General features: G+C 41.2%; 1 protein-coding gene across 1 annotated transcript in view; it reads right to left on the bottom strand.

Moving 5' to 3' along the window:
• CHIC2 (cysteine rich hydrophobic domain 2) overlaps nt 1-23,310 on the bottom strand; it is a 52,897-nt gene extending 29,587 nt beyond the window's left edge. The window contains exons 1-3 of the mRNA XM_032774235.2: nt 22,925-23,310; nt 3,792-3,846; nt 3,446-3,601 (exon numbers count right to left, since the gene is read on the bottom strand). Coding sequence (XP_032630126.2) covers nt 3,446-3,601; nt 3,792-3,846; nt 22,925-23,247 — 534 coding nt within the window. The 5' untranslated portion in view covers nt 23,248-23,310. The remainder of the gene's footprint in view (nt 1-3,445; nt 3,602-3,791; nt 3,847-22,924) is intronic.
• Nucleotides 23,311-27,082: the final 3,772 nt, after the last annotated feature.

The following is a 27,082-nucleotide window of genomic DNA, read 5'->3' as shown; positions in this document are numbered from 1 at the left end:
TCTCCATCTTTAGAGATATTTAAGGTCCGGCTAGACCGCACCCTGGCTGGGATTATTTAGGGAAAGTGGTCCTGCTTTTAGCAGAGGGTTGGACTAGATGACCTCATGAGGTCCCTTCCAACCTTTTGATTCTATGATACTGAGACTGCCATCCAAGTGGTTAATCACTGTCAACTGTAATAGTGTTTTGGGGCTTAGATATACAGCCATCTTGAAGTAGTCTAACAGATAGGAGCCATGGGAGCTGGTGGCAGTTTCAAGCCCTGACAAAAGTCAAAGGTTTGACCCTTTTCCCACTGAAGTCAACTGGAGTTTTCAATTGACTCCAACAGAAGCAGGATCAGCTCTAATGAAGGTTAATTTACCTTAATTTTATTTTGCATATAATAAAACTGGTCCTAAGCAATCACTCAGGGGACTGACAAAAAGTCACTGTTTAACTAATAAAAGAGCAAAAATAGAGACACTTTGGGGAGGCTTCTTAAGACAGAAAGTTGCCTAATAAAGAAAGTCTCTTCTTCAGGCTTCATTATGTACACCAACATGTATTCTAAGAATACTGGTAAGAGAAGTGGTTTTAAAAATGCTTTTTACTTACCAATACACGTGGGTCTTAAGTGCCTGCATAGCTTCTGCAATATTTGAGGATATCACTAACATCTAATCCCAAGCAAGCTCCTTTAACTGTTTTAGGTTTTAGTGATGTTATCAACCATAGCACAGAAAAAAAACAGAACCTCAGGACCCTGAACTATTTTAAAAGATAAGTGGAAGAACCAATTTAAAATTATTTTGGTTTTAATTTTAAATCACAAACAAAACAGGCTTACTGTAATTTAAGAGGTCAGTCTTGATTTACCAACTGAGAGAAATGACGGCTTATGCTCAGCTTGAAGGCATTTCTCCATTTGTCTGTCTGTAATATTAAAACCTTTGCATGCTGTGAGTATTAGGGGACCCAGGTATGGAGGCCCAAAGGACCTGGGCTGGGGGGACAGAGCAACTGTCATGAGAGAGTAGAATGGGGGGAAAGGGACATGAGGACTACGCAGAGTTCCTTGCATGGGAAAGGGGGTTTGCATAGAGTCCCTGAAAAAGAAGGGTACGGGAGGGTGACACACAGAGCACTATTTGGGAAGGAATACAACGAGCCCCTGATGTATGCAATGTACACAGCCTACAGAAGCAATGAAGTATGGACCCCAGCACGAAGTCTAGATATTAACATACTAAAGTATTTTCGTCATTTAGGATCTGGAAAGAAGATCCAATATTCTGATCACAGATCATTTCATTTGACTTATATCTTTAAAAAAGGCCTTTTGAAATGGGAGACACTAAAAAATCTGTAATCATTAGGAGTGTAATCAGTTTGTCAGTATAATCAATAGCTCTTCAAAACTTAAAACTCATTTCAACCAATAAATAACAACTGTAATATTCTGACAAGTACAAACAGGATATTATGGAAAAGCTGAAGTAACAGAAGTTATTGTATTTATTTGTACTGTTGAAAGTTATTTTCTGAAGTAAAAATTGTTATTCATGTATAAAAATTAGAGCTGTCAAGCAATTAAAAAAATTAATCTTGATTAATAGCGCTGTTAAACAACAATAGAACGCCATTTATTTTAAATATTTTTGGATGTTTACTACATTTTCAAATGTTTTAATTTCAATTACAACACAGAATACAAAGTGTACAGTGCTCACTTTATTTTTTATTACAAATATTTGCACTGTAAAAAACAAAAAAAACTGTTTTTCAATTCACCTCATACAAGTACTGTAGCACAATCTCTATCGTGAAAGTTGAACTTACAACTGTAGAATTATGTACAAAAAAACTGCATTCAAAAATAAAACAATGTAAAACTTTAGAGCCTACAAGTCCACTCAGTATTACTTCTTGGTCAGCCAATCAGACAAACAAGGTTGGTTACAATTTGCAGGACATAATGCTGCCTGCTTCTTGTTTATAATATCACCTGAAAGTGAGAACAGGCATTCTCGTGGCACTGTTGTAGCTGGCGTTGCAAGATATTTACATGCCAGATGAGCTAAAGATTCATATGTCCCTTCATGCTTCAACCACCATTACAGAGGACATGCTTCCATGCTGATGATGGGTTCTGCTTGATAATGATCCAAAGTAGTGTGGACTGACACATGTTCCTTTTCATCATCTGAGTCAGATGCCACCAGCAGAAGGTTCATTTTCTCTTTTGATGGTTCAGGTTCTGTAGTTTCCACACAGGAGTGTTGCTCTTTTAAGACTTCTAAAAGCACACTCCACACCTTTTCCCTCTCAGATTTTGGAAGGCACTTCAGATTCTTAAAGCTTGGATTAAGTGCTGTAGCTACTTTTAGAAATCTCACATCAGTACCTTCTTTGCATTTTGTCAAATCTGCTGTGAAAGTATTCTTAAAATGAACAAGTGCTGGGTCATCATCCGAGACTGCTATAACATGAACTATATGCAGAATGCGGGTAAAACAGAGCTGGAGATATACAATTCTCCCTCCAAGGAGTACAGTCACAAGTTTAATTGACCAATCATTTTTTTAAACGAGCATCATCAGCATGGAAGCATGTCCTCTGGAAGGGGTCATACGAATGTTTGGCATATCCAGCTACAAAAGTGCCATGCAAACACCTGTTCTCAATTTCAGGTGACACTGTAAATAAGAAGCTGGCAGCATTATCTCCCATCAATGTAAACAAACTTGTTTGTCTTAGTGATTGTCAGAATAAGAAGTAGGACTGAGTGGACTTGTAGGCTCTAAAGTTTTACATTGTTTTGTTTTTGAGTGCAGTTACGTAACCAAAAAAAAAGTCTGCATTTGTAAGTTGCACTTTCACAATAAAGAGATTGCACTTCAGCATTTGTATGAGGTGAATTGAAAAATACTATTTCTTTTGTTTATCATTTTACAGTGCATATATTTATAATCAAAAATAATAATATAAAGTGAGAACTGTGCACTCTGTATTCTGTGTTGTAATTGAAATCAATATTGAAAATATAGAAAAACATCCAAAAATATTTAATAAATTTCAATTGGTATTCTAATGTTAAAAGTGCAATTAATAGCGATTTTTTTTTTAGTTAATCGCATGAATTAACGGCAATTGACAGCCCTAATAAAAATGTATACGTATAGCCGTGCTACCTGAAACATTCAAAAACAGCATATACTTGCTTAAGTTCACTAAACTGGTTCTGTACAGTTTCCACCGTAATATTAAGGTCTGGTCTATACACAACTTGCACTGAAATAACTAAATAAGCTTAATTCACTCCTTTTGTCATTTTGCTGCTGCGTGGACCAGACCTAACGTACAGAGTTTTGAAATGAACAAAAAACTAATACACAAATGAACCCAATCACAATTTTCAGATTTGCAACAGATAATGCCAAATGATAATATAGTCCAACTTACTCTTTTACTGAGGCAAATAACTGGCCACATACTACAACCTAATGTACAGCAGCAACAAAGGCAGCCACAAAGTAGCCATCGAACATTAATTGGAAGGTTCTTCTTAAGACAACTGTTAACTCTGCTGATGCTGGCTTTAAATTCCTCAGGTGCAACCTGTGAAGAAAGAAAAATAATCCACTACTACTGCAATATAATTTAAATGATGAGTATTCCTGCAAAGCCCAGCTATACATAGAAACCCAAATACCAAGCTTTTCTAGTAGCAAAATCTTGTTACCCAAATTCTAAGTTATAGAGGCTGTTATAGTAAATTTCTAATTGAGACTTATCCATAAATACCCACCTTTCCAGTTAAAGAAGAAGGGAATTCTGCTTCAAATTTGTTGCTCAGTCCAAATCTGGGGGGAGGAAAAAAAAAGGTAAATCATACCAGAAACACAATCATTCAATGAAGAGATTAATATCTCATCACGAAGGTTCCTCTGCAAAAGCAAACAAATTAAAAAAAAAATAAAAATCACATTTCCATCTGAAGGGTTAGGTGGGAGGGGGCAGTGGGGTGGGGGGAATTTGGGACATGCAGGGCTCCGGCAGCCAGAGAAAGAGGCGACTTTCCCCAGCTCCAGGGTTGTGGCTGCCAAGGAAAGATAGCCCTCTTTCCCAGCCCCAGCTCTCTGAGTGCTGTAGCGGGGGAGACAGGGAGAGACACCCCTTCTTCCCACCCCTAGCTTGGGGGCTGCTGTGGCAGGGAAGAGAGGGCACATTGCATTAGAAAGATAAGACTACTGATATTAAAATACGAGTTGTGTGTTTTTATTTGTAGAACAAAAAAACCTTTATTATTAAGGGTTTTTTTTGTATAGCGCTTTTATCCAAAGCGCTTTACAATAAGTTAGCGAACAGTACAAACAGCGTTTGGAAAGATCATTAAGTCGTCTGCTGAGATCCGACACAATTTTTAAGTGGTCCGCGAAAAGAAAACATTTCAGAACCACTGCTTTATATAACGTACTTTTGGCTATGTCTACACTAAAGAGCCTATGTCAGCATAACCTTTCAGTGTAGATACAGTATACACCTACAGGAGTTTTTCTGCTGGTGTAGAAACCTTCCTGAACCACATTAGTTATGCCGACAGAAGCACTCCTACATAGTCATCGACTCCGTGGGTGCTCCAGGGCTGGAGTACCCATAGAAAAAAAAATAGTGGGTGCTCAGCACCCACCAGTCCCCTGCTGATCAGCTGTCAGGCAGAAGGCGCTGGGAAGGCCCGCTGAATGTCAATTAGCTGTTCAGTGGTGGGTGGGAGGTGCTGTGGGGCGGGGGGAGGAGCGAGGGGAGGAAGAGGCAGGGCAGAATGAAGTCTTGGGGAGGGGTGGGACAGGGTTGGGAAGATGCGGGCGGGGTGGAGCCTTGGGGGAGCAGCAGAGTTGGAGTAGGGCCTCACGGCAGACTGGGAATGGAGCACCCCCTGGGAAAGCTAAGAGTCAGTGCCTTTGCACTCTTACACCAGCACAGCTGCGTCTACACTAGGGTTTTGTTGCCACAGCTATGTTGAGTCAAGGGTGTGGGATTTTTTACACTCCTGATTGACAGATTTGCTGGTATAAGGTTTTAAATCCAGTCAAGGCCTTACTGTTTGTTGATGATGCCAGCCCTTCCCCAAACCCTGCAAGAGGGTGTTTACCAGTGGAAGTCATGGCAAAGCTGATGCTGAACAGGCTGTTGCATGCACTGAAGCTTTGTCTTCACTAGGAAAAAAAATGTCTTTTCATACCAAGTAGTAAAAACACCTTTTTTCCCTAGTGTGGATGCACCTTGAAAAGAAAGGAAGGGGAGCATGTTCAGGGTTTTTACATTCAGGCCCAGCCACATCACTGTTCTATGCATAAGTAAGGGAGCAAAAACAGAGTTAATTTTTCAAAGAATTATTTTAGGACATAATGTAAGGACACTATCAGAAACTTTTTTTTAAGTCAATTTGAAATAAATTAAAGTTGACAGCGCCTATTTAAACAGTCAACACTTAAGTATAACCCCCCCACACACAAAATATGTAAAGTCAAGCTAAGTCCACAAATACTACAGCCCAAGCTGCATGAATGACGTCAGTAATACATCTTATGAGCAACTATGCAATGGCAACAGAATTAGATTACACACCTATATATAAATATGACAATTACATATTAATTCAATTTGTCCTACTGGGTATCCACTGCTGTGCTATATTTCAGGAAAATATATTGCATTGGTGTTTCTTAGAAAGCTCTGTCATTCTAGAAATGAAAAAAAAACAAAACACATAGATATAGTACATAAAGTTCAGCAACTTATTTCATGCGAGGGGGAAGCCCTGTGCCATATGGAGCCCTACAGATTTCATTTGGCTCTTTGAAGTGTTCACCCACATGGAGGTGAGGTGGTCTAACACTGTAAACTATACTACCTTTGAAGAGATCTTAAGAACTAGATGAGAAGTTTCAACTTGCCAACTTTAAACTACTAAACAGATTTCCTGTGAATTTGAGGCAAAATTGAAGACTGTATATACTGTAATGTTGTAGAAGAAATTCCAGAATATAATATACAAAACCTGACAAATCCACTCACCAATATCCTGTAGGAAACTTTACTTGGCAAATGGTGGCCTTTCCCAGAAGCCTGTGTAGAATTTTAGCTTTTATTTTTATAAAGTTACTTTTGTAGCCCTTATAATTAGGATAGCCTTCCAAACTACATAGTATTATTGAACTGAATCTACAGACAACCTGAAACAAAGGTTAAATTGTACTGGACACAAATATTGATCCCAAGGAAAAGGTTGAGCAGTTGGACTATGTGCAGAAAAGTTCCCCTGAGGTTTGAGAGTAAGGGAAGGTGTTAAAGAAATCATTCCCCCATGCAGATCACTTTGTGACAGTACAGCTGCTCAATGGCTGCTACTTCACATGATTAGCATCCCTACTAAGTGGGCTGAAATGGCCAGATTACACAAATAATATGGAAAAAATAAATGTTACGAAGAGATACAAACTAAAACAAGGTGCTTAAAAATAGATCTGCATCTTGATCTAGAAGTCTTACTATACATAACCCAACTGGAAATCCATACTCAAAAACTCCTTTGGTCTGCTGTTCTCTAACTCTTGTTCTACAGTGGTATTGGTTGGGATCAGGGTGGATAAAAATCAATGATTGCTTTAAATCAGATTTTTTTGATAAAATGCTTTTTGAGGAAAAAACCTATCTAAAGATAGTTTTAATTAAGATACATTATAGCTCAAAGATATCTCATTGTGGAATAGGGATTATAAATTCTAATTCTATAGTATGAGACAATATATTCATATAATGTTTAAGAAATGAGTTCCAATAGCTCATGGATTAGGGACCCAATCTTATGGGGTTCCAGGGACTTCTGTAGAGATTATTTAGGTTAATCTTTCTATCTACGCAATGGGACTTAGTGCTGAGTCAAGAAGATACCATTAGAGATGCTTAGTTTTGCAGTTGTCAAACTGTGGATTTGTGTCTCCAGAGATAACGTGCTTGTTAACTGCAAAAATGAACCACAGAATCATAGACTTTAAGGTAAGAAGGGACCATTACGATCATCAATGCAGGCCACAGATTCTCACCCACCCACTCCTGTATCAAACCTGTGTCTGAGCCATTGAAGTCCTCAAATCATGGTTTAAAGACTTCAAGATACAGAGAACCTTCAAGCAAGTGACCCGTGCCCCACGCTGCAGAGCAAGGCGAAACCCCCCCAGGGGTTCTGGGAATCTGACCTGAGGAAAATTCCTTCCCGGCCCCAAATTGGCAATCAGCTAAACCCTGAGCATGTGGGCAAGACTCACCAGCCAGATACCCAGGAAAGAATTCTCTGTAGTAACTCAGATCCCACCCCATCTAACATCCCATCAAAAGCCATTGGGCATATTTACCGCTAATAGTCAAAGACCAATTAATTGCCAAAATTAGGCTATCCTATTATAGCATCCCCTCCATAAACTTATCAAGCTTAGTCTTGAAGTCAGATATGTCTTTTGCCCCCACTACTCCCCTTTGAAGGGTGTTCCAGAACTTCACTCCTCTGACGATTACAAACTTTCGTCTAATTTCAAGTCTAAACTTCTTAATGGCCAGTTTATATCCATTTGTTCTTGTATCCACATTGGCACTGAGCTTAAATAATTTTTCTCCCTCCCTGGTATTTATTCCTCTGATATATTTGTAGACAGCAATCATATCTCCCCTCAGCCTTCTTTTGGTTAGGCTAAACAAGCCAAGCTCACTGAGTCTCCTTTCGTAAGACAAGTTTTCCATTCCTTGGATCATCCTAGCAGCCTTTCTCTGAACCTGTTCCAGTTTAAATTTATCCTTCTTAAACATGGGAGACCAGAACTACACACAGTATTTCAGATGAGGTCTCACCAGTGCCTTCTATAACAGTACTAACACCTCCTTATCTCTACTGGAAATACCTCGCCTGATGCATCCCAAGAGCGCATTAGCTTTTTTTCACAGCCATATCACATTGGCGGCTCATATTCATACTGTGATCAACCAATACTCTGAGGTCCTTCTCCTCCTCTGTTACTTCCAACTGATGCCTCCCCAGCTTATAACAATAGTTCTTGTTATTAATCAACATACAGGATTCTCAAGACTATCCAGCTTCAAGATCACCATCATTTTCTATAGTTTCAGAGTTATCTGCCAATGATAGTGTTTCAGTCACATCATGTATGTCACATAGCCACAGTAGATCACCTGTAGCAAAAAGAAAAAAAAAATCGCCATCATCCAGAAACAACCATGGATAAGTTTGTGATAATAACCAGATTACAAAAAGAGGTAACTGATGAAAAAATTGCCCAGTTTGTTTATGCAACAAACTCTCCTTGCCGTAGGATTGAGAACCCACACTTCATTAACGTGGTTCAGTCATTAAGACCAGAATACAACCCAGGTAACAGAGCAGATGTCACAAGCAAATTGCTGGATAAAGTGTATGAAAGAGAAATTGAGCAGTGTGCAAAAGGCCTAGAGGGTAAAATTATTAACCTCACTCTTGATGGGTGCAGCAATGTCCACAATGATCCTGTTGTATGTGCTTGTGGACAAAAGAAGAGGGAATGTCCTCCTTACAGAAACAATTGATACATCAGGAAATGCTCATACACAGCAGAATACTTACAAGAATTAGCAGTAAAAGCTATAACAAACTGAAAAAAATATGCAAATGTCTAGTACACAGCTTGGTCACAGACAATGCTGCAAATGTATCCAAGAAGAGGAGAAATTATTTAGATGAGAGTGAAGAGAATCCCAAGCAAACAACATATGGTTGCAGTGCTCATTTAATGCTCCCTCTAGCCAAAGATTTCAGTGTTCCAGAAAAAAAGGCTAATGTTGTTGAAATTGCAAAATACTTCTGTAACAACCACTTTGCAGCAGCTGCTCTAAAAAAAGTGGAAGGAACCAAGCTAACTCTCCCACAAGATGTGTGATGGAACTCAGTAGTGGGCTGTTTTGAGCACTATAACAAGAGCTGGCCTAATCTGATGACAGTTTATGAACAAAATCATAAAAAAATAGATGGGGCAAGCACTAGCTCCAGTTCATTTTCTTGCAGATATTCTCAATACTCAGTACCAGGGTCAAACCTTAACTGCTGAAGAAGAGGAGTTGGCTATGACATAGACATCCAGCAATCATCCCTCCATAATGCCAACTATAATAAACTTCAGAGCTAAAGGTGAACCATTCAAGAAATACATGTTTGCTGATAATGTTTTAAAGAAAGTCACACCAGTGAGCTGGTGGAAGTCACTTAAGCACTTGGATCTCACTTTTAACAGCAGTAGCTTCTTCTGCCAGTGTAGAAAGAGTTATTTTCTTCCTTTGGACTAATTCACTCCAAACTGAGAAATCATTTGGGACCTGAAAAAGCAGGAAAGCTTATTTTTCTTTTCCAGATTATGAACAAACAGGAAAATGAAGGTGAAGACGACTGAGTTAGCTGCAGAAGCCAATATTTTTAATTGACCTGGTTGACACAGTCGATTTAATTTAATATTTCATTTAACTACTGTAGTTAAAAACAATTTAAACAAAAACACACCTGATATTTAAAAAGTTGAATGTTTAACTAAATTCAAAAATTCATATGCTTGTTTTGTTAAAATATTATATGTTTGCTGTTGACAAAAAAAATTCAGAATACATAATGTTGTTTTAGTTAAATAAAACAATTTAAATGTCTGTCTAGTCATCTCCTCTTCCTAATACAGGATGGTAAGAAAAATTCTCCAAATATTAATGATTAACCTGTTGAACTGGAGATAGTTCACCTCCCAATGCCTTCATAAATATCTGCTTCAATTCCCATTGGTAAATGAAAAACCAAACAATCATTCATTTTCTGATATAGCTGTAAAACTAATCTGAAAAGTTTTCAAAATAAATCACTTAAAAATGTACAGTGTGTACCTTCTAAAAATGAAACCTACATCTATCCCTGAGTTGTGCAGAATATGTAGAATATGTATTAAGGTTATAACAACAAACAAGAATGCATTTGTAGAAATCAATGATTAAATCAAGTCTTCCTGACTAGTGATTTAAATCATGATTCAAATCAAATCCACCCTGCTTTGCACATTTAATAGAAAGGTCTCCAAAGATACTTGAACTTAATTCAATAAGTTTTTTCAAAGATCTTGCAGAAATTGCCATCTCTCTCACACCCACAATTTGTGATCACCTGTAAAAAGTTTGATTTCAGTGACTTTCCTAGCACTATACAGGGCAGCGGTGGGCACCCTTTCAGAAGTGATGTGCCAAGTCTTCCTTTATTCACTTTGATTTAAGGTTTTGCATGCCAGTAATACATTTTAACATTTTTAGACGGTCTCTTTCTATAAGTCTATAATATATAACCAAACTACGTAAAGTTGTATGTAAAGTAAATAAAGTTTTTAAAATGTTTAAGAAGCTTCATTTAAAATTAAATTAAAATGCAGAGCCCCCTGGAACGTTGGCCAGGACCCAGGCAGTGTGAGTGCCACTGAAAATCAGCTTGCGTGCCGCCTTTGGGACCCATGCCATAGGTTGCCTTCACCTAATAATAGGGTATGTCTACACTGCAGCTGGATGACTAACCTGAGCCTCTGCTGGTGTAGCAACATCACATTGCTATTTTTAAGTGTGCTCAAGCCCCACTATCACAACTCTATCTATCTGGGCATGGAGGCTCACTCCCAGGTGTAGTGTAGACATACCCATAAGGACTCTGTGGCTGAGGCAAGGATAGAATCCAGTTATCCAGGAAAGCATTCAACTGTTTTAATTATGAGTTCATCCTCTCTCTTCCTGCAGTCCCATCTCATTGACTAAACACCTTCCAACTTCTGCAACAATGGAGGCCAGGATCCTACAAAGAACTCTCTTAATCTACACAACCCTGATTCATCCCAAAAGCAGGTCCATTATATACACAGAACAAGATAGGAGTACTGTGAAATAAGTAGTATTTGATCATGTAGTTAAAGATTCTCATAATGCATACACACAAGGGGGCTGAATCAAGGTTGCACAGACAACCTTAATTTTGGCTTTTCATAACTTTTGAACACTTGACAACCTTAAATGCTCCTTTAATGTAGAGTGTCTTGTGTGTGTAATTATTATATCTATATGAATAGATATAATCATAACAATTAGAAGCAATCATTAGTAACTTAGCATAGTAGCTACCAGACTGGATTGATTTAAAAAAATCACCTATTTTTATCTAATTTTGCATTTTTTATTTTAGTTATTTTCATAAAGAAAGGTTGATTCCATTTGGTTGGTAATCATCAAAACATGTTGAATTGCCATTAAACTTAGCCTTTACATTACATTTGGTATTTTGCTAACCAGGAGGATACACCATATACACATTTGAGTAATTACAGTAAAGGCTTTGTTATCCGGCATGCTTGGGGAGTGGAGGGAGCCAGTAAGTGAAAAATTCCGGTTGACTAAGAAGGAGGGAGTTTGGACATGGGAGGGGATGCAGGGCGTGGGTTTGGGAGGGAGTTTGGATGCAGAAGAGGTTTTGGGGTGCTGGATATGGGGGGTGCTCACCTCGGGCCACTCCCCGCAAGCAGCAACCTATTCATTCTGCTCCTAGGCAGAGGCATGGCAGTCGGCTCTGTGCACTCCCCCTACCTTGCCCCAAGCGCTGGCTCCACAGCTCCCATTGGCTGGGAATTGCAGACAGTGGGAGCTGAGGGGGCAGCACCTGTGGTTGGAAGCAGTGCGCAGAAGCTGCCTATCATGCCTCCGCCTAGGAGGAGCAGGGACATGTCGCTGCTTCTGGGAAGCCACCCAAGGTAAGCACTGCCGGATCCAGCACCCCAAAACCCCTCCCACACCCCAATCCTCTGCCCCAAGTCCCCTCCTGCACCCAAATTCCCTCCCAGAGCCTGTGACCCACGCCCGCTCCAGCACCCCAATCCTCAGCCCCACACTCCCTCCCACACTCTGAACTCCTAGTGGTTGTTCCTCCACCTAGGAAAGCAGGGACATGTCGCTACTTCCGGGGAGCCACGCGGAGCCAGGTAGAGAGCCTGCTGGCCTCGCACCAACCGGACTATAAACTGGACTTTCTATGAAGATTAGAAATGCTGGTTTTTAGAGCTTTCCGGCTGGCACATGGCCAGATAACACAGCTTTTACTTTATATAGCTTAACAAACATTTATTCAAATTCTTGATTTTTACACTTTTTTGTGTTAGAAAATGATGAATTACTTATTTACTAAAAATTTCACTTCTTATTTACTAAAAATTTTTTTTACTTGTGATTTGTGTCAAGCTGCATTTGGATGGAAATTTGAATTCAGTTAAATTCACAAAATAACATTTTAAAACTGTGTTTTGTTAATGAAATAAAGCTCCTTTATATGTGCTGGACACAAGAAAAAAAGTAAGTTTATCAGAACAGGTTTTGCACTTAAACTGATTTATCAAACAAAGGCAGAATCAGCTGTAGTTAGTGTATTGAATTGATTGCTTCTGGTCACCATGAACTACAAGATTATAGATCTAGTAGACCTCATCCTCACACATGTCATTTTTATTCCTTGACTGTTAAGAGGAAAACAACCTTTCCTTTTTCATTCCCAATCAGTTTTTCAAGTTTGAATGAACTAGTCATTGAAATGAACTAGCTGAAGAAACAGAAATGGGTTAGCCCTTCAACAAACTCTGGTTTCAAGTTCTTAGTCACTGACTTTGACTTTCTTAGTTCACTGGTTTGACTTTGTTTAAAATATTGGCAGAAAATGTACTGTTTGAATATTACATTTTTAAAATTGAAGTGATTACAGTAGATTATAGTGAACTGATGGCTTAATACAGATTGTCATAACTTCATATTTAAATTAAAATAGGTTTATTTTTAAAAGAAAATCTTTACTTTTAAAAATCTGATTTCAAAATTGGATTTTTATTTTTTTAATTGATTTTTCTTTAATCTACCTTGATTGGTATCAAATTTCATCGACTGTAGTCTATGCACAAGTGTTTGTTTTAACTATATAAAAGTTTGAAGAGTCTTTCTTCTGTTAAAGTATCTGGGACAAAAATAGTTTAACACAGAATGTTAAATTTCCTAAAGGACCCATTTTTAATTAATTTTAACTCAAAAAAATTGATGTACATGAAAATGTATTTGGTATTTGAAGAGTAAGTGCTGTGATTTTAGGGAGGATATCCTGTATTCATCCTACAGGTATGAATACCTCTTAAGTGCAAACCTAAATTCAACCTTAATTATGGAGCCATGACTGGTGCAGTGTAACGTAAGCTTTATCATCATAATTAAATCAGAAAGGTACAACTATCATGAAAAATTTCTTGCTTTTATTAAGAGTTACATTGTTCAACAAGATACTCCACACTCTTGCATTGTCACATGCCTGTGGTTTTTTGTTTTGTTTTTAAATGGTTAATACTTTTCATCTATAACAAAATAACTATAACTAAACTGCATTCATGTCAGTACAGATTACTAGCTGATTTTGCCTTCCTCAGAATATTGTTTTCATGAGCTGCAGTTGAAAACAAAACATTTCATTGTACTCAAACTTGCTGATATGGTATACAATAAAAACCAAATAAAACAAAAGAAAAACCAAGTTTCGGTAAACTGATTATATAAACAGAGAAACTGGCATTGAGTGATCTGTTTTTTGTTCACTTATTGGAAAAGAAAAACTAGTTTTCCTGCTTTCTCCATACTCATCAGCTTCTCAAAATTAAAACAAACATATACAAATTTTGAAAATGGTCTTTTTACATCTACCGTAGATACTACAAAATATCAATCCACTTAAACTTGCTAAGCTATCATTCTCAATTTATTTAAATAATTATAAATTAGTGAGTTTAACCTTAAAGTTAATTTTATAACAAATTGAATGTATTTTTAAAAATTAAAATATCCTATTTAAACTGACTTTTTTTTGTTTTAAAAATAATCCATTCTGAAAGGGGCTGCATAGTGATTCCTTTTTAGCACCTACGATAAACATGTAAAAGGAAGACATCCTCTAAACTACATTTTCGGTCTCAAAGATTAAAAATAAAACTCTGAAACAATATTCTGAATTAAATCAATCTATTCTCAATTTGTTTATTATTTGTATTACTATAGTATATAGGAGCCCTAATCATGGATCAAAACCTTATTGTGCAAGGTGCTGTACAAACACAAAACAAAGAGATGGTACCTATCAATTACTAAGCACTGAAATACCTGACATTCTACAAGAAGGAAGAACTTTCTAAATCTCAGATGTAATCTTGATTTTCTCCCCTACCATAATCTAACTACATAATGAATTCCAAAGCCTCCTATATGATATGCTCCCCTAGTAGTAAGGGATCTTACCTTGTAGCCTTAAAACCACTGGCAGTAAAACTGTTAGGTTGTGTTCCTAAATTGAGCTCAATAGAACAACGCCACAAACTGAACAATGGGAAAACAAAATATGGAATAGCAGCTCATTTGACGAGCACCCTCCATCATCTGCACTGAGTGAGGCTGGGTTCTGTGGAAAAAATGGTATGTGACCATATAATTAGAGACCATATCACAGTACATATGCATTGGGGGGGGGGGGTGCAGGAGATTAATATTAGAAGGGCAACTCTAATTCTGCATTTCCTAACTTCTGAGCACTCGACTTTGCAACCTTAATGTTCTTTAAATGTAGTTATTTTTCCGTGTAGTTTCCTAAGTTTTTAAAAAGCAAACTGTAAGACCAGAAATTCTATCATGTGGTGTCATACTGCCTTCAACAGGTTTGGAACCTTTAGCTCCACTGTACAGATTTCTGCTACTTGAGCAGACTGAGTAAATGATAGCTGTAATAAATTATCCTCTAAATTCCCAGCACTAAAGCTGGATAAGACACCCACTTTGCTAGCGGGATTTACAAACAGTTGTTACAGCAGAGGAATGGTGAAACTTGGGAATCTTGCATTCCATTTCAGGCTCTAGTGGTCACATACTCTTTGGCCAATGTCTCCTAAGCTTGATCCCTTTTACATGGGATCCAGCATGGAAAAATTCATCCCAAACAGTTTCATTCCAAACAGTCTGGAAAACTTATGAGCAACTGAGAACAGAGTCTTAAAATGAGACATGCCTGGTTACCTTATTAACAGGTGGTGCTATCAGTCCTGCCTAAATAGACAGCCTACATCCAGGGGCGGCTCTAGGTATTTTGCTGCCCCAAGCACGGCAGGCAGGCTGCCTTCGGCGGCTTGCCTGCGGGAAGGTCCCCGGTCCCACAGATTTGGCAGCAGCCTGTGGGAGGTCCGCTGAAGCCGCGGAACCAGTGGACCCTCCGCAGGCATGCCGCCGAAGGCAACCTGCCTGCTGCCTTTGCGGCAACTGGCAGAGCGCCTCCCATGGCTTGCCACCCCAGGCATCCCCATGGCATGCTAGTGCCTGGAACCACCCCTGCCTACATCCCTACAGGTTCATGTACACCCCTGCTTCCCCCTCTGCTCCCACCCATGCTCTGTTCCCCTAACCACCTCACATTCTGATAATGGTGGAAGTACCCTCTCGATTCAATGGATGCCCCATACTAAAAACTTTAGTGTAATCACAGGATGAAATAAAACAAAAAAATAAATACAAAGAGCATGAAACGACAGTGCACAGGGAGGTGGCCCAGGGGGCTGGTTCAGTGAGGGGCCCTGGCCCTGCCCCTGCCTCAGCACAAGACTCACTTGACCCTAGGGCCAGTGCTAGTTACTCACAGTAATGAGGAAGAACCTGCCTGGGACGCAGTGGGGGAGAGGCCTCACCATGAGCATGCACATACCTGGCTAGTCCTCACTACTCTCAACATTGCTCCTGAATCCTTGTGTCCTGCTCCTCCACTGAAACCCATCACTGAATGCTTCCTCCCTTCAATTTCCTCATAATCCTCCATCACAATCCCTCTATAATTCCCACACAGTCTTGCTCTCGTCCACCTTATGCCCCCTTGCTACTCAGTGTGCGTCCATGTTTTCACTGCTTAATTTTTTTCAAGTGAATATCTATTTCTTTTCAACCACTATAGTCACATTCAACAGCTTCATATCCTGGAAATTTACCTGTTAAATTCTCACATTTTTTTTTAAAGTTACCCTGAATCTCAGAAGATAAGCCGAGAAGACAATAGAATACACGGACCACATTCACCTGTACACTCCAGTTGCTTTGCAAAGCAGCTGTAAACCCAATTTAATTGGCTAGTACACTTTGAATGGTGTTGCGCTGCTTCAGAGCAGTGCAAAGCAAACTGAATGGACTGCTGAATCTGGCCCTCGTTAAAAAAAACAAATATTTTAACTTTTATTGAAGGTGAAAATAACACAAATTTCAAATTGTTAGAAATATCACCTTGTAGCAACATTTTAAGGTTTTTTTGGTTCATATTCATGTGTAAAAATTTTAATTTAAAAAAAATCATCCAACATTTCCAGAGGGAAAAATAAACCTACTTTAAAACTGAGTTGAAGTGGAGCATATGTATCAGTAACTTAAGGTTAAATGCAACAAGGATATTGTATTTATCTACAAAACAAACATTAAATACCCAGAAAATTCAGAATTAAAGTTAAACTTAAAAGAAACCCAAACATATTAGGGTATGGACATATGAAAATAAGGAACTTAAGTAGTCTTAACAGTGCCCTGTAGTGATATGGTGAGGGAAAATATGAACCCCCAATTCTCCAACAACCTTAAGGTGTCTTTTTAAACAAATTCCAGTTAATCTGGGACCACAACATTAAACTGCATTAATTATTGCCAAATGGTTATTGCCTGGTATCACAGGACAGGTTAAGGTTGTTTGGGTGTATTCCCAAATATGTTATGGGATGGAAATATGCAATAGTTTGATGAATAAGTTACACTCAAGAAAATGAGAAAGTAAAAATTGGGGAATTATATATAACAGTCTCTGAAGAAACATAATTTATTTATTGAAACAAGACACTGCTTGCACAAGGCACGTATGGATTATCAGACAAACGCTCACCTTTTAGGTCCAAGTCTTGCCAAAAGAAGCATGCAGGTGACCCCTGAGACCAATGCAGAGACCCACAGAAAATAAATTACTTTCTGCAATTCTCTTGGCAGGACTGGGGCCTTGCAGGGAATAAGCCCTGTCGTAGCTTCCTACTCAGATTTGAACCTTAGCGTTCATAAACTGAGAAGCTAGCATGAACCCTCTAAGCTTAATTATCAGCTTAGATCTGATATCGCTGCCACCAGCCAGGAATTTCCAGGGCCTTGACTCCCTCGGGTCCCCCAAAACGTTCTTTGGGGACCCCCAGACTCAGGATGCCACTGAGGTCTTACAAAAGAAATAACTCCTTTCCTTTGTCTGCCTCTTTACCCCCTCCCGGCTATCCCTGGAGATACAGTTCATAGTCCTTGAAACACAAGCACCGGAGATTAAGTATCTCTTTCCTCCCCCCTCTTCTTCCCCTGAAGCTTGTTCAGATCCACCCTCCGTAGACTAAACAAAGAGAATTTCCCTTCCCTTCATCCTTGCCTACCCCAGAGAAAACTCAAAACAGTTCTTAAAAGAAAGCTTTATATAAAAAGAAAGAAAAACACAATAACATAGTCTTCTGCTATCAAGTTGACACATTACAGGCCGAAGGGTCACCTTGCTTACAAGAAAAATGAGTAAACACCTTATTCAAATAAGAAAATTACACTTTAACATTCCAGCAACTTTACACATGTAAATCACAAAAAAACAATAAAGCTTACTGTCTTTTTACACTGTACTTACACTGGGGAAACAGGAAGATTTAGAGCCTTGAATATAGAAAGATCCTCTCTAGCGGGGACAGACAAAAGACACAGACCCAAACATTCCCTCCCTTGAGTTTTTAAATCAGTTTCCTGATTGGTCCTCTGGTCAGGTGTTTGGTTCCCTTTGTTAACCCTTTACAGGTGAAAGAAACATTAACCCTTAGCTATCTGTTTATGACAAGCCCACACTTCCAATACATCTTCAAATCACCAGGGCCTGATGAAATTCATCCTAGAATACTCAAGGAGCTGACTGAGGAGATATCTGAGCTATTAGCAATTATCTTTGAAAAGTCAAGGAAGACGTTAGACATTCCAGAAGACTGGAAAAGGGCAAATATAGTGCCCGTCTATAAAAAGGGAAATACAGGCCAACTGGGGAATTACAGACCAGTCATCTTAACTTCTGTGCCCAAAAAGACAATGGAGCAAATAATTAAGCAATTTGCAAATACCTAGAAGATAATAAGGCAATAAATAACAGTCAACATGGATTTGTCAAGAACAAATCATGTCCAATCAATCTGAGAGCTTTCTTTGACAGGGTAACAAGCCTAGTAGATGGGGGGAAGCAGTAGATGTGGTATATCTTGACTTAGGAAGGCTTTTTATACCATCTCCATGACCGTCTCATAAACAAAATAGGGAAATACAACCTAGATGGAGCTACTATAAGGTGGGTGCATAACTGGTTGGAAAATCATTCCCAGAGAGTAATCATCAGTGATTCACAGTCATGCTGGAAGGGTATAATGAGTGGGCTCCCACAGGGATCGGTTCTGGGTCCGGTTCTGTTCAATATCTTCATCAACGACTTAGATAATGGCATAGAAAGTACACTTATAAAGTTTGTGGACGATACCACACTGGGAGGGGTGGCAAGTGCTTTGGAGGATAGGAATAAAATTCAAAATGATCTGGACAAACTGGAGAAATGGTCTGAAGTAAACAGGATGAAATTCAATAAGGACAAATGCAAAGTACTCCACTTAGGTCAGAACAATCAGTTGCACACATACAAAATTGGAAACGACTGCCAGGGAGGAGTACTGCGGAAAGGGATCTGGGGGGTCATAATGGATCACAAGCTAAATATGAGTTAACAGTGTAACACTGTTGCAAAAAAGGCAAACATCATTCTGGGATATATTAGCAGGAGTATTATAAGCAAGACACAAGAAGTAATTATTTGGCTCTACTCCGTGTTGATTAGGCCTGAGCTGGAGTATTGTGTCCAGTTCTGGGTGTCACATTTCAGGAAAGATGTGGACAAATTGGAGAAACTCCAGAGAAGAAGAACAAAAATGATTAAAGGTCTAGAAAACATGACCTACGCGGGAAGATTGAAAAAATTAGGTTTGTTTAGTCTGGAGAAGAGAAGACTGAGGGGGGACATGATAACAGTTTTAAAGTACATAAAAGTTTGTTATAAGGAGGAGGGAGAAAAATTGTTCTTCTTAACCTCTGAGGATAGGCCAAGCAATGGGCTTAAATTGCACCAAGGGAGGTTTAGGTTGGACATCAGGAAAAATTTCCTGTCAGAGTGGTTAAGCACTGGAATAAATTACCTAGGGAGGTTGTGGAACCTCCATCACTGGAGATTTTTAACAGCAGATTGGACAAATATCTGTCAGGAATGGTCTAGATAATACTTAGTCCTGCCTAGAGTGCAGGAGACTGAACTAGATGAGGTCCCTTGCAGTTCAATGATTCTATGAAATAGATAATGAAAATGTTTTGACTCTTGTCAACAGATGAAAACCAACCTCTCTTTTGGAAACACAAAAGTAAGTTTAAAATCAAGCTTCTTCACTGATTTAAATCACCTTTTTAATTAATACACCCGACCTTCTATACTTTGTTACTGATATATACATCAATTTCAAATACAATGTACAATAGGCAAATAACCTGAAATCCATTAATTGAAAGACAACCTGAAAACACACATTTTACAAAAAGTCAAACAATTTTATAACATATAAGCTTTGAGCTTTATAAATGCCTCAAATAATCCAAGAATAGGAACACTGAGCAAATTTGTCAATGAAAACATAACTTTTTCTCCTCTTTTTTCCAGGTACATAATTTTCATACCCAACAGAGAACACCAGCTGCTAATTGGTAAGACATTCTAGCATGCATATTTTGCTAGCAATATCATCCCTATCACCCACCCCCCACTAAAAACTGGAGCTCACCTACAGATATAAAAGTAAGTACTTTAATGGTTGACTCTCTGATTTAAATCACTTTTTATGGTTTGCCAAGTTTAAAGATATTAGAACTTTAGAGAAACAGGTCATTTAAAAATGAGGGATGCTTAGTAGTAGGATGAAATAGTAAGAGTGTCACCAGCAGTGCACAACACTACAGTACCATCCCAAGTAGAATCTGGTGGTCTGAAAGTTGTAGACCTGAAATAAATGGGGGGAGGGGGAGTTTTTAAATGACAACAGACTTTAACCTCTTACTTTATTTGGGCCATTCTGCATATAGTTCTAGCTTGTTTTAAAGGAGAACTCTGTTTAGAAAGCAAACTTGGAAAATGGTCTTTAGATATTAAACCAGGGATAGTCAATAGGTGGACCACGGACCAAATCTGGACCACCAGACACTTCTGAATTGATGACATAATCTTTTTGTTGATTTAATACAAAAACAACAACATTTTCTCTGGAGTCTGGACCTTGACAAAAACTAATTGATTACTCCTGCATTAAACTTTTTATTTGCACAGTGTTCACCTGCATTTCCTGTGTTATTTTTTAAAATAGTTTTAACTAAGGACTTTCTCGTACATAACCCATTTTCTCCTTCTCGTGGATGATGTTCAAGTAATAATTCTGTCTTTGTGACATTAATCTGTAGTCATGAAAATGACTGATAATAAAATTCAACATTATGACTCCAATGCAAGATCAGAAAGGATAAGGCAATAGACGATGAAGGAGGAAACCTTTATTTAAAAACAAACACAGTCAGCAACTGTTTTAAACTGCAGAATCAGTGAGAGGACCATAAGTATTCCTTTTGCTTGCTAGATCTGTGATAAAATTTTCCAGACCTCTAAAATGCACGTTTCTGTAAATCAAGGAAGAAGAATGCTTTGCACATGAGTTCTATAACAAAAATCTAAAGGAAAAATAGCTTTTATATCTTATCCCAAATATGTTTGAAATTTCTCTCTCGTGTCAAAGTCCTCATTTAAGGAAACACAATAATACAGAAGTAGGAATTACAAATGGGTTGCAATTTGATTAGAAGGAAAGAGCTGAAAGACTCCAATAGGTATTTTCAGTCTTCTCTGATGTCACGGAATTACATTCAATTGATGTAGTTTAGGGGAAGAGAGGGAAAATGAGCAGCTGAGGACATTCAGAGCATATTTAATACTGGGTGGGATATACAAATCAGATGAAGACCACTCAAAATAGGTACTCTTTTGGCCACCCAAAAGATCAAGTACTAGGGATTAGGAGATATTTTTATTATTATTATTAAAACAATTCACATGACTAGTTGGCAGGACTGACAGCCCAGAGCCAAATTCCTTCTATGAGCCACAAGTGTGAAAGCTTTTCCAGGCTTTCCCACCAATGGGCCCACAGGACCCACAATCAAGGAAGAGAAAAGAGTAGTGTCTTAATTTCCTTTAGTTCTTTGCCTTTTTGATGAGAACAATGAAAAGGTTGCCAACTAGTGAGCAATGACAGTTATGATTTTAATATATGATCAGCTGTCCACTAGAAATGGACTATTTCACATATGCTTGGATGGTAACAAGGACAAACCAGAGGTGTATTCAAACTGACCTACAAATAAATCATTCTCTTCCTTTCAACATCTTCTCACCCCTAACACCTCTCCCAAAGAGCACTTAGGCCTTATGTAAGCTTTGTGATTTCTCACTAGCAAATCAATACATTTCTGCATTGATACTTTCCCTGACATTAACAACATAGTAAAACAATATTAATGAAAAGTTAACCCCAATATCTTGGATAGCTTTGCATCACATCTGATAATAGGATACAGGTCCTTTAACTTCTGTGCTGCTGCCTCAAATCCAGCCCTGTTCAGTAGTGAATACAACATGAAGAAGCTTGTGCTTCCCCTATTCTATCTTTCACAGATTTTTTTTTAGTTTCCAAGAATATGCAGTACCATTCATAAGCACTAAGTGATTTGTTTTAAATAGAGCTTCTAACAGAATAGATCACAGAAAACAACCTAGCCTGTGAAATTATTGAAAACTTAAATACACTTTTATTTTAGTCACCACCAGATCCTCACTGATACCTGGCCCAAAAAAAGAGGAACCCACAGCAACAGTGGGTCACCCTCATCACATGCCAAAAAGCTAATGACATTGTTTTGGTTGTGCTTGTCAGACTGGTTAGCTGCTCTTACTGTATTTACTAAGATTTTTCAGACCACATCAGAACGTTGACGCTTGATAAAGGAGGAGGCTGAAACTGACTAACAGCAGCATAAACAACTACAGGACTACAGGTCATGTACTTGTAAAAAAAAAATTGTAACCAAGTGTCCCACTTCCTGACAGCTCATCATTGGATTTCATACTTTACATACCTCTGTTAATCACAACCCAGGTCAGCTTTGTTTCCTTAATGTCTCAATAAACGATCTGCCTGTGAAGGTTTCTAGCCAACTGCACTGAGGGCTTTACAACGTGACAAAATGCAAGATGCGGCGCAGGGGAAACGCCACAGGTGCCCCCACGGTTGGCTGCGAAGAGGGGGCAGGGAGGGAGGATCCACGCTTCCCCCGACTTGGGCTGGAAGTTCAAAGCCAGACTCGCAGGCTGGCTCCTTGCAGCAGCAGAGCTTCCCGCCAGGCCCTTTCCAAACAGCTGGCACACAGCAGGCACCGCCAATCGCATCACACCCCCTGGGGCACCGGCAGGGCCGATCCAGCTCCCAGAGCAGAGGCTGGACAGGGCACAACTCTGTCCCCTCCCCCGCGGAGCCCAGGCTCGCCACATTCCCCCCGCGCCCCGGCCCCATCGCGTGCCCGCGGCCTACCCCTCTTCCTTCCCCCCAGCGCAGCCCTTACACGGTGACATGGCCAGAGCCGCGCACCACCACGGGGTCGGGCGAGTATTTCAGCAGCTGCTCCTCCAGCGCCCGCTCCTCGTCCTCCTCCTCCTCGTAGATCTCGTCGAAATCCGCCATAGCCGAGCCGATGTCCGGACAAGGAGCGGGCAGGCGGCCGGGGTCCCCAGGCGAGGCTGAGCCGGCGTCGTTGCGGCTCAGGGGCAGGAAGCGCCCGTCACTATCCGGGGAGGGGGAGAAACAACAACATCCGGGCCGAGCCGCGGCGCCAATCCTAGCGCCGCCCCAGCCGAGGGAACCACAGCAACGGCGCCGCCGCGGCATCGCGAGAGCTTGCGGGTGCGGGCTGCTGCGCGCGGCCCCTGCTCTCTCGGGGGTTGCGAGCGCGCGACTGGGGGCGGTGGTTAGGAGCGAGGTGGGAGGGCAGAGGAAGCTGGGGGAGCGGCTGGGTGGAGAGAGGGAAGAGCCACGGAGGCGTGACTCCAGGCTGGGATAGTTCGGCAGGGTCGGGGGCAAAGGTGTCGGGAGGGGGCTGGGGCGGTAATTAGGGGCGATCGGCAAATGTTGCCTTTACCCAGTGGTGGGTTAACGCCCGGGCTCAGGCCCGGCCAATTTGGGGACCTCTCAGGAGCGTTGTCATTCTGGCCACGCCCCCTGTTGCTTCTTTCCCCTGTGGCCCCGCCCCCAGCCAGGTTGGAAGGTGATGGAGCCTGTGGTACAGTGGGTAGGTTTGCAGAGCTGGAAATACGGCCCGTCGCCCTTTCCCTGCCACCCCCTGGAGCTGGCCTGAGCCACTCCCCCGAGCCCCCTCGTCCCCCACACAGGGCTGGACTGAGGCCCACCTCTCAGCCCTCCCCAACCCCTTTTTGGTAAAACTGGGCATTTGTATAATTTGCCCTTGCAAACTGGTGATCAGTTGGCAAGAGCAAGTGAGACAAGTGCCCAGTTTTGCCAAAAAGTTGGGGCATGTAGAGCCAAAATGGAAGATATGATTACCCTCAGCCAGGGATCCCCAAACTTTTTTGGTTGTGTGTCCCCCTTACCTGGTCTGTGTCCATTCCCCACCCCTGAAGCCAGGGGCTGCAGTGGAGCTGAGAGTGAGGTTGCAGCTAGGAGCAGGGCTAGAGGTGCGGCTGGAGTGTGGCCAGGAGCAAAACCATGGCTGGGGGCAGAGCAGGGCTGGCTAGTGCTCCCTCTCCACCCTCATTATGGGGGCTGACTTGGGCCCTGCCACACATCCCCAAACATTCTGCTCTGCCCCCCAGGAGACACACCCCACACTTTGGGGACCACTGCCCTTGGCTGTGGTAATAGCCACCCAGGGAGCCAGCGCAACTGAGGAGCCTGGGTGAGGGACTGGGGAGCCCAAGAGCAACCTGTGCCCCTGCCCCAGGGCAGGTGGAAGGTCCAGGGCCCCCTCTTAATCCACCTCTGGAGGTGGGTAACAGTGCCGAGGGAAGGTGGGGGGAATCCTGTCCACCCTGCTTTCCCATCCGAAGCCCCTCGCTCCACAGACTGCTGCCCTGCTGTGCCCTGATTTGAGGAAGGTGCAGTTATGGGGTTCCCAAGTGGGGGCAACAGTTGGAGGGTGACTCATGTCCTAAATCAGGAAGGTTCATAGCCTTTTAGATATTCCCTCCATGAGGCTCTCAGAAACCTACAGATTCTTGGCACTGTACCAAGATGAATAGGGTAAAATTGTCACTCATCTCCAACTTGGCCAGGTCTGCACATGATGCAGGAGAGTGGAGCATGCTTTGAAGATGCAACTGAGGATGTCATTACATCAATAAACCTAATAAAAAATCCAAGAAACCCCCCCACCATCCCTTTCTCTCACTAATTACATCAGAATTACTAATTTAACAGAAATGTCTTTTTAAACAATGATGAGTTCTATGGGCCTGTGGTTCCTGGGAGCCAGGAATATTCCTGGCCTGGGGCCTGGCTCCAGCAATGTTTGAAGCTAGGTCTCTCCCTCGGCCCTGCCTTCTGCCCCCTGGCATGCACACACACCCTGTGCATACCCCGGCAGACTTAAAACAGCCCTGAGCCCCCACCCGTCACCGGCAGCGCAGCTGAAGGGCTTCCTGCCTGCTCATTCCACAGGCTGCTGGCCCCTCCCTTTAGCCCCTGGGCAGATTGGGTCTGTGTCTACGTGCGCTTCTCTTGCCCCAAGCACCCCTGTGGCCAATAGGAAGCTGCAGGGGCAGTGCCTGGGGGTAGCAGTGCACGGAGACCCCCCAGCCTGCCATGCCTAGGAGCCCCAGGTAAGCACTGCACCCCCCCCACCCCCTTGCAGAGCCTGCACCCTCTCTCATCCCCAAACTCCCTCCCAGAGCCTGCACCCCCACCCCTTTCCACATCCCCTCCTGCCCTCAAATTCCTTCCCAGAGCCTGCACTCCCTCCCTTTGCAATGCCTCCCATCCCAAACTCCCTCCCAGAACCTGCACCCCTGCTACACCCCCACCCTCTGCCCCAGTCTGGAGCATGCACCCAGCACCCAAATTCCTTCCCAGAGCATGCACTCCCACTTCCTTCCCACACACCCCCTCCTGCCCCCTGCCTGCCCACCCTCCCTCCTTCTCTCCCAGAGCCTGCACCCCTCACCCCCTGCTGCATCCTCTGCCCCAGCCTGGAGCCTGCACCCCAGACTTCGCCCCCACCCAAATTCCCTCCCAGAGCTCAACCTCTCACCCCTTCTTTATCCAAACTCCCTCCCAGAACCTGCACCACAATCCCCTGCCCCAGACCTCCTCCTCCCCCCACCCAAACTCCCTCCCAGAGCCTTAGGCTGTTAGGTTCACCACATAATGGTAATTATTTGGGGATTTTGGTGCTAGTTGCTCAATTTGATCCATTTTTGAATCAAATTGGATCACTAAATTGGAACAGAAGGGTAAAGGCAGTATCTCTTATCTGTCATTGACTACTTGTTAAGAATTCATTGATTTGGTGGGCCAGAAAGTTAAAATAGTTGCAGAACTTCAACAAGTCAAATATTTTTCAGTTATTGTGGATTTAACACAGTTGATGTTGCATGTTGATCAGCTCACTTTTGTATGCAGATTTGTCATGTCAGAGGGACAAATTGTAGAATGATTCATTGGATTTGAGCTGCTAGAGGCAGGTACAAGCCTTGCTGATTGAGTACTTGCAATGACAAACAGGTTGAGTATGGACATATCTAATTGCCATAGGCAAACATGGCAATGTCAGCAATATATTGGGATGATATAACGATCTGCAGGCACATCTAAATTGACTAAACCCTCTTATTGTCTACGTTCCTTGTGCTGCTCATTCTTTAAATTTAGTGGGAGTCAATAGTATTAACAACTGTTGTTCAAATGCAGTTAATTTTTTCTGGTTTCTGCAGTCACTTTATGTTTTCTGTTCAGCCTCTACATATCAGTGGAAACAGGTTTTCCGTGATGATAGGAGCCACTCATTCTTGACAGTCAAAAGTCTGTCTGACTCATGATGGAGTAGTTGAGCAGATTCTACAAGGGCCCTGTGTCCGAACTATAATACATTTCAGCATGCCCTAGAAAGCAATGTCAAAAGATATGAACCAGTAACTTGACACCCAACTGGAAGCGGCTTCCCTTCAGAGAAAAATGGAACATTTGGAAACAGCCTTTATGGCACAATTTTGGGACATCATTCTTCAACGTTTTCAAATGACCAGCTTGCTGTTACAGAAAAGTGACATCAACCTGAATACAGCAGTTCACTTACTGCAATCACTACAATTATTTGTTTCTTCTCTTTGAGATTAATTCAAGATTTTTGAAAATCCTGCTACAAACCCATGGAAGGCTCTTTCACAGAATTATCAAACTGATCTGAATTGTTACTGAAAACAGAAACAGTTACCAGATGAATCAGGAGGACCTGAAGTTTTACTTGAGGAAAGTCAAAAGTTTTGCACTGAGACTTTTTATGTAACTTTATCTTCATCACTGACAGGATGCCTATAAGTTGTTGAATGACCACTTTGGAGTACTATTTGAAAACAACTTGCTGGACATTTCTGACATTCACAAGCATGCCGCTGAACTTGCTGCAGTTTACCCTGATGACTTGGAACAACATTTTCCTGATGGACTCATACAATTCAAATGCTTTGTACAGGATGAGCCTGACAAATCTCCA

The sequence above is a fragment of the Chelonoidis abingdonii genome, chromosome 5, assembly GCF_003597395.2.
Source record: "Chelonoidis abingdonii isolate Lonesome George chromosome 5, CheloAbing_2.0, whole genome shotgun sequence".
Taxonomy (NCBI): domain Eukaryota; kingdom Metazoa; phylum Chordata; order Testudines; family Testudinidae; genus Chelonoidis; species Chelonoidis abingdonii.
This window is presented reverse-complemented; position numbering and strand designations above follow the sequence as displayed.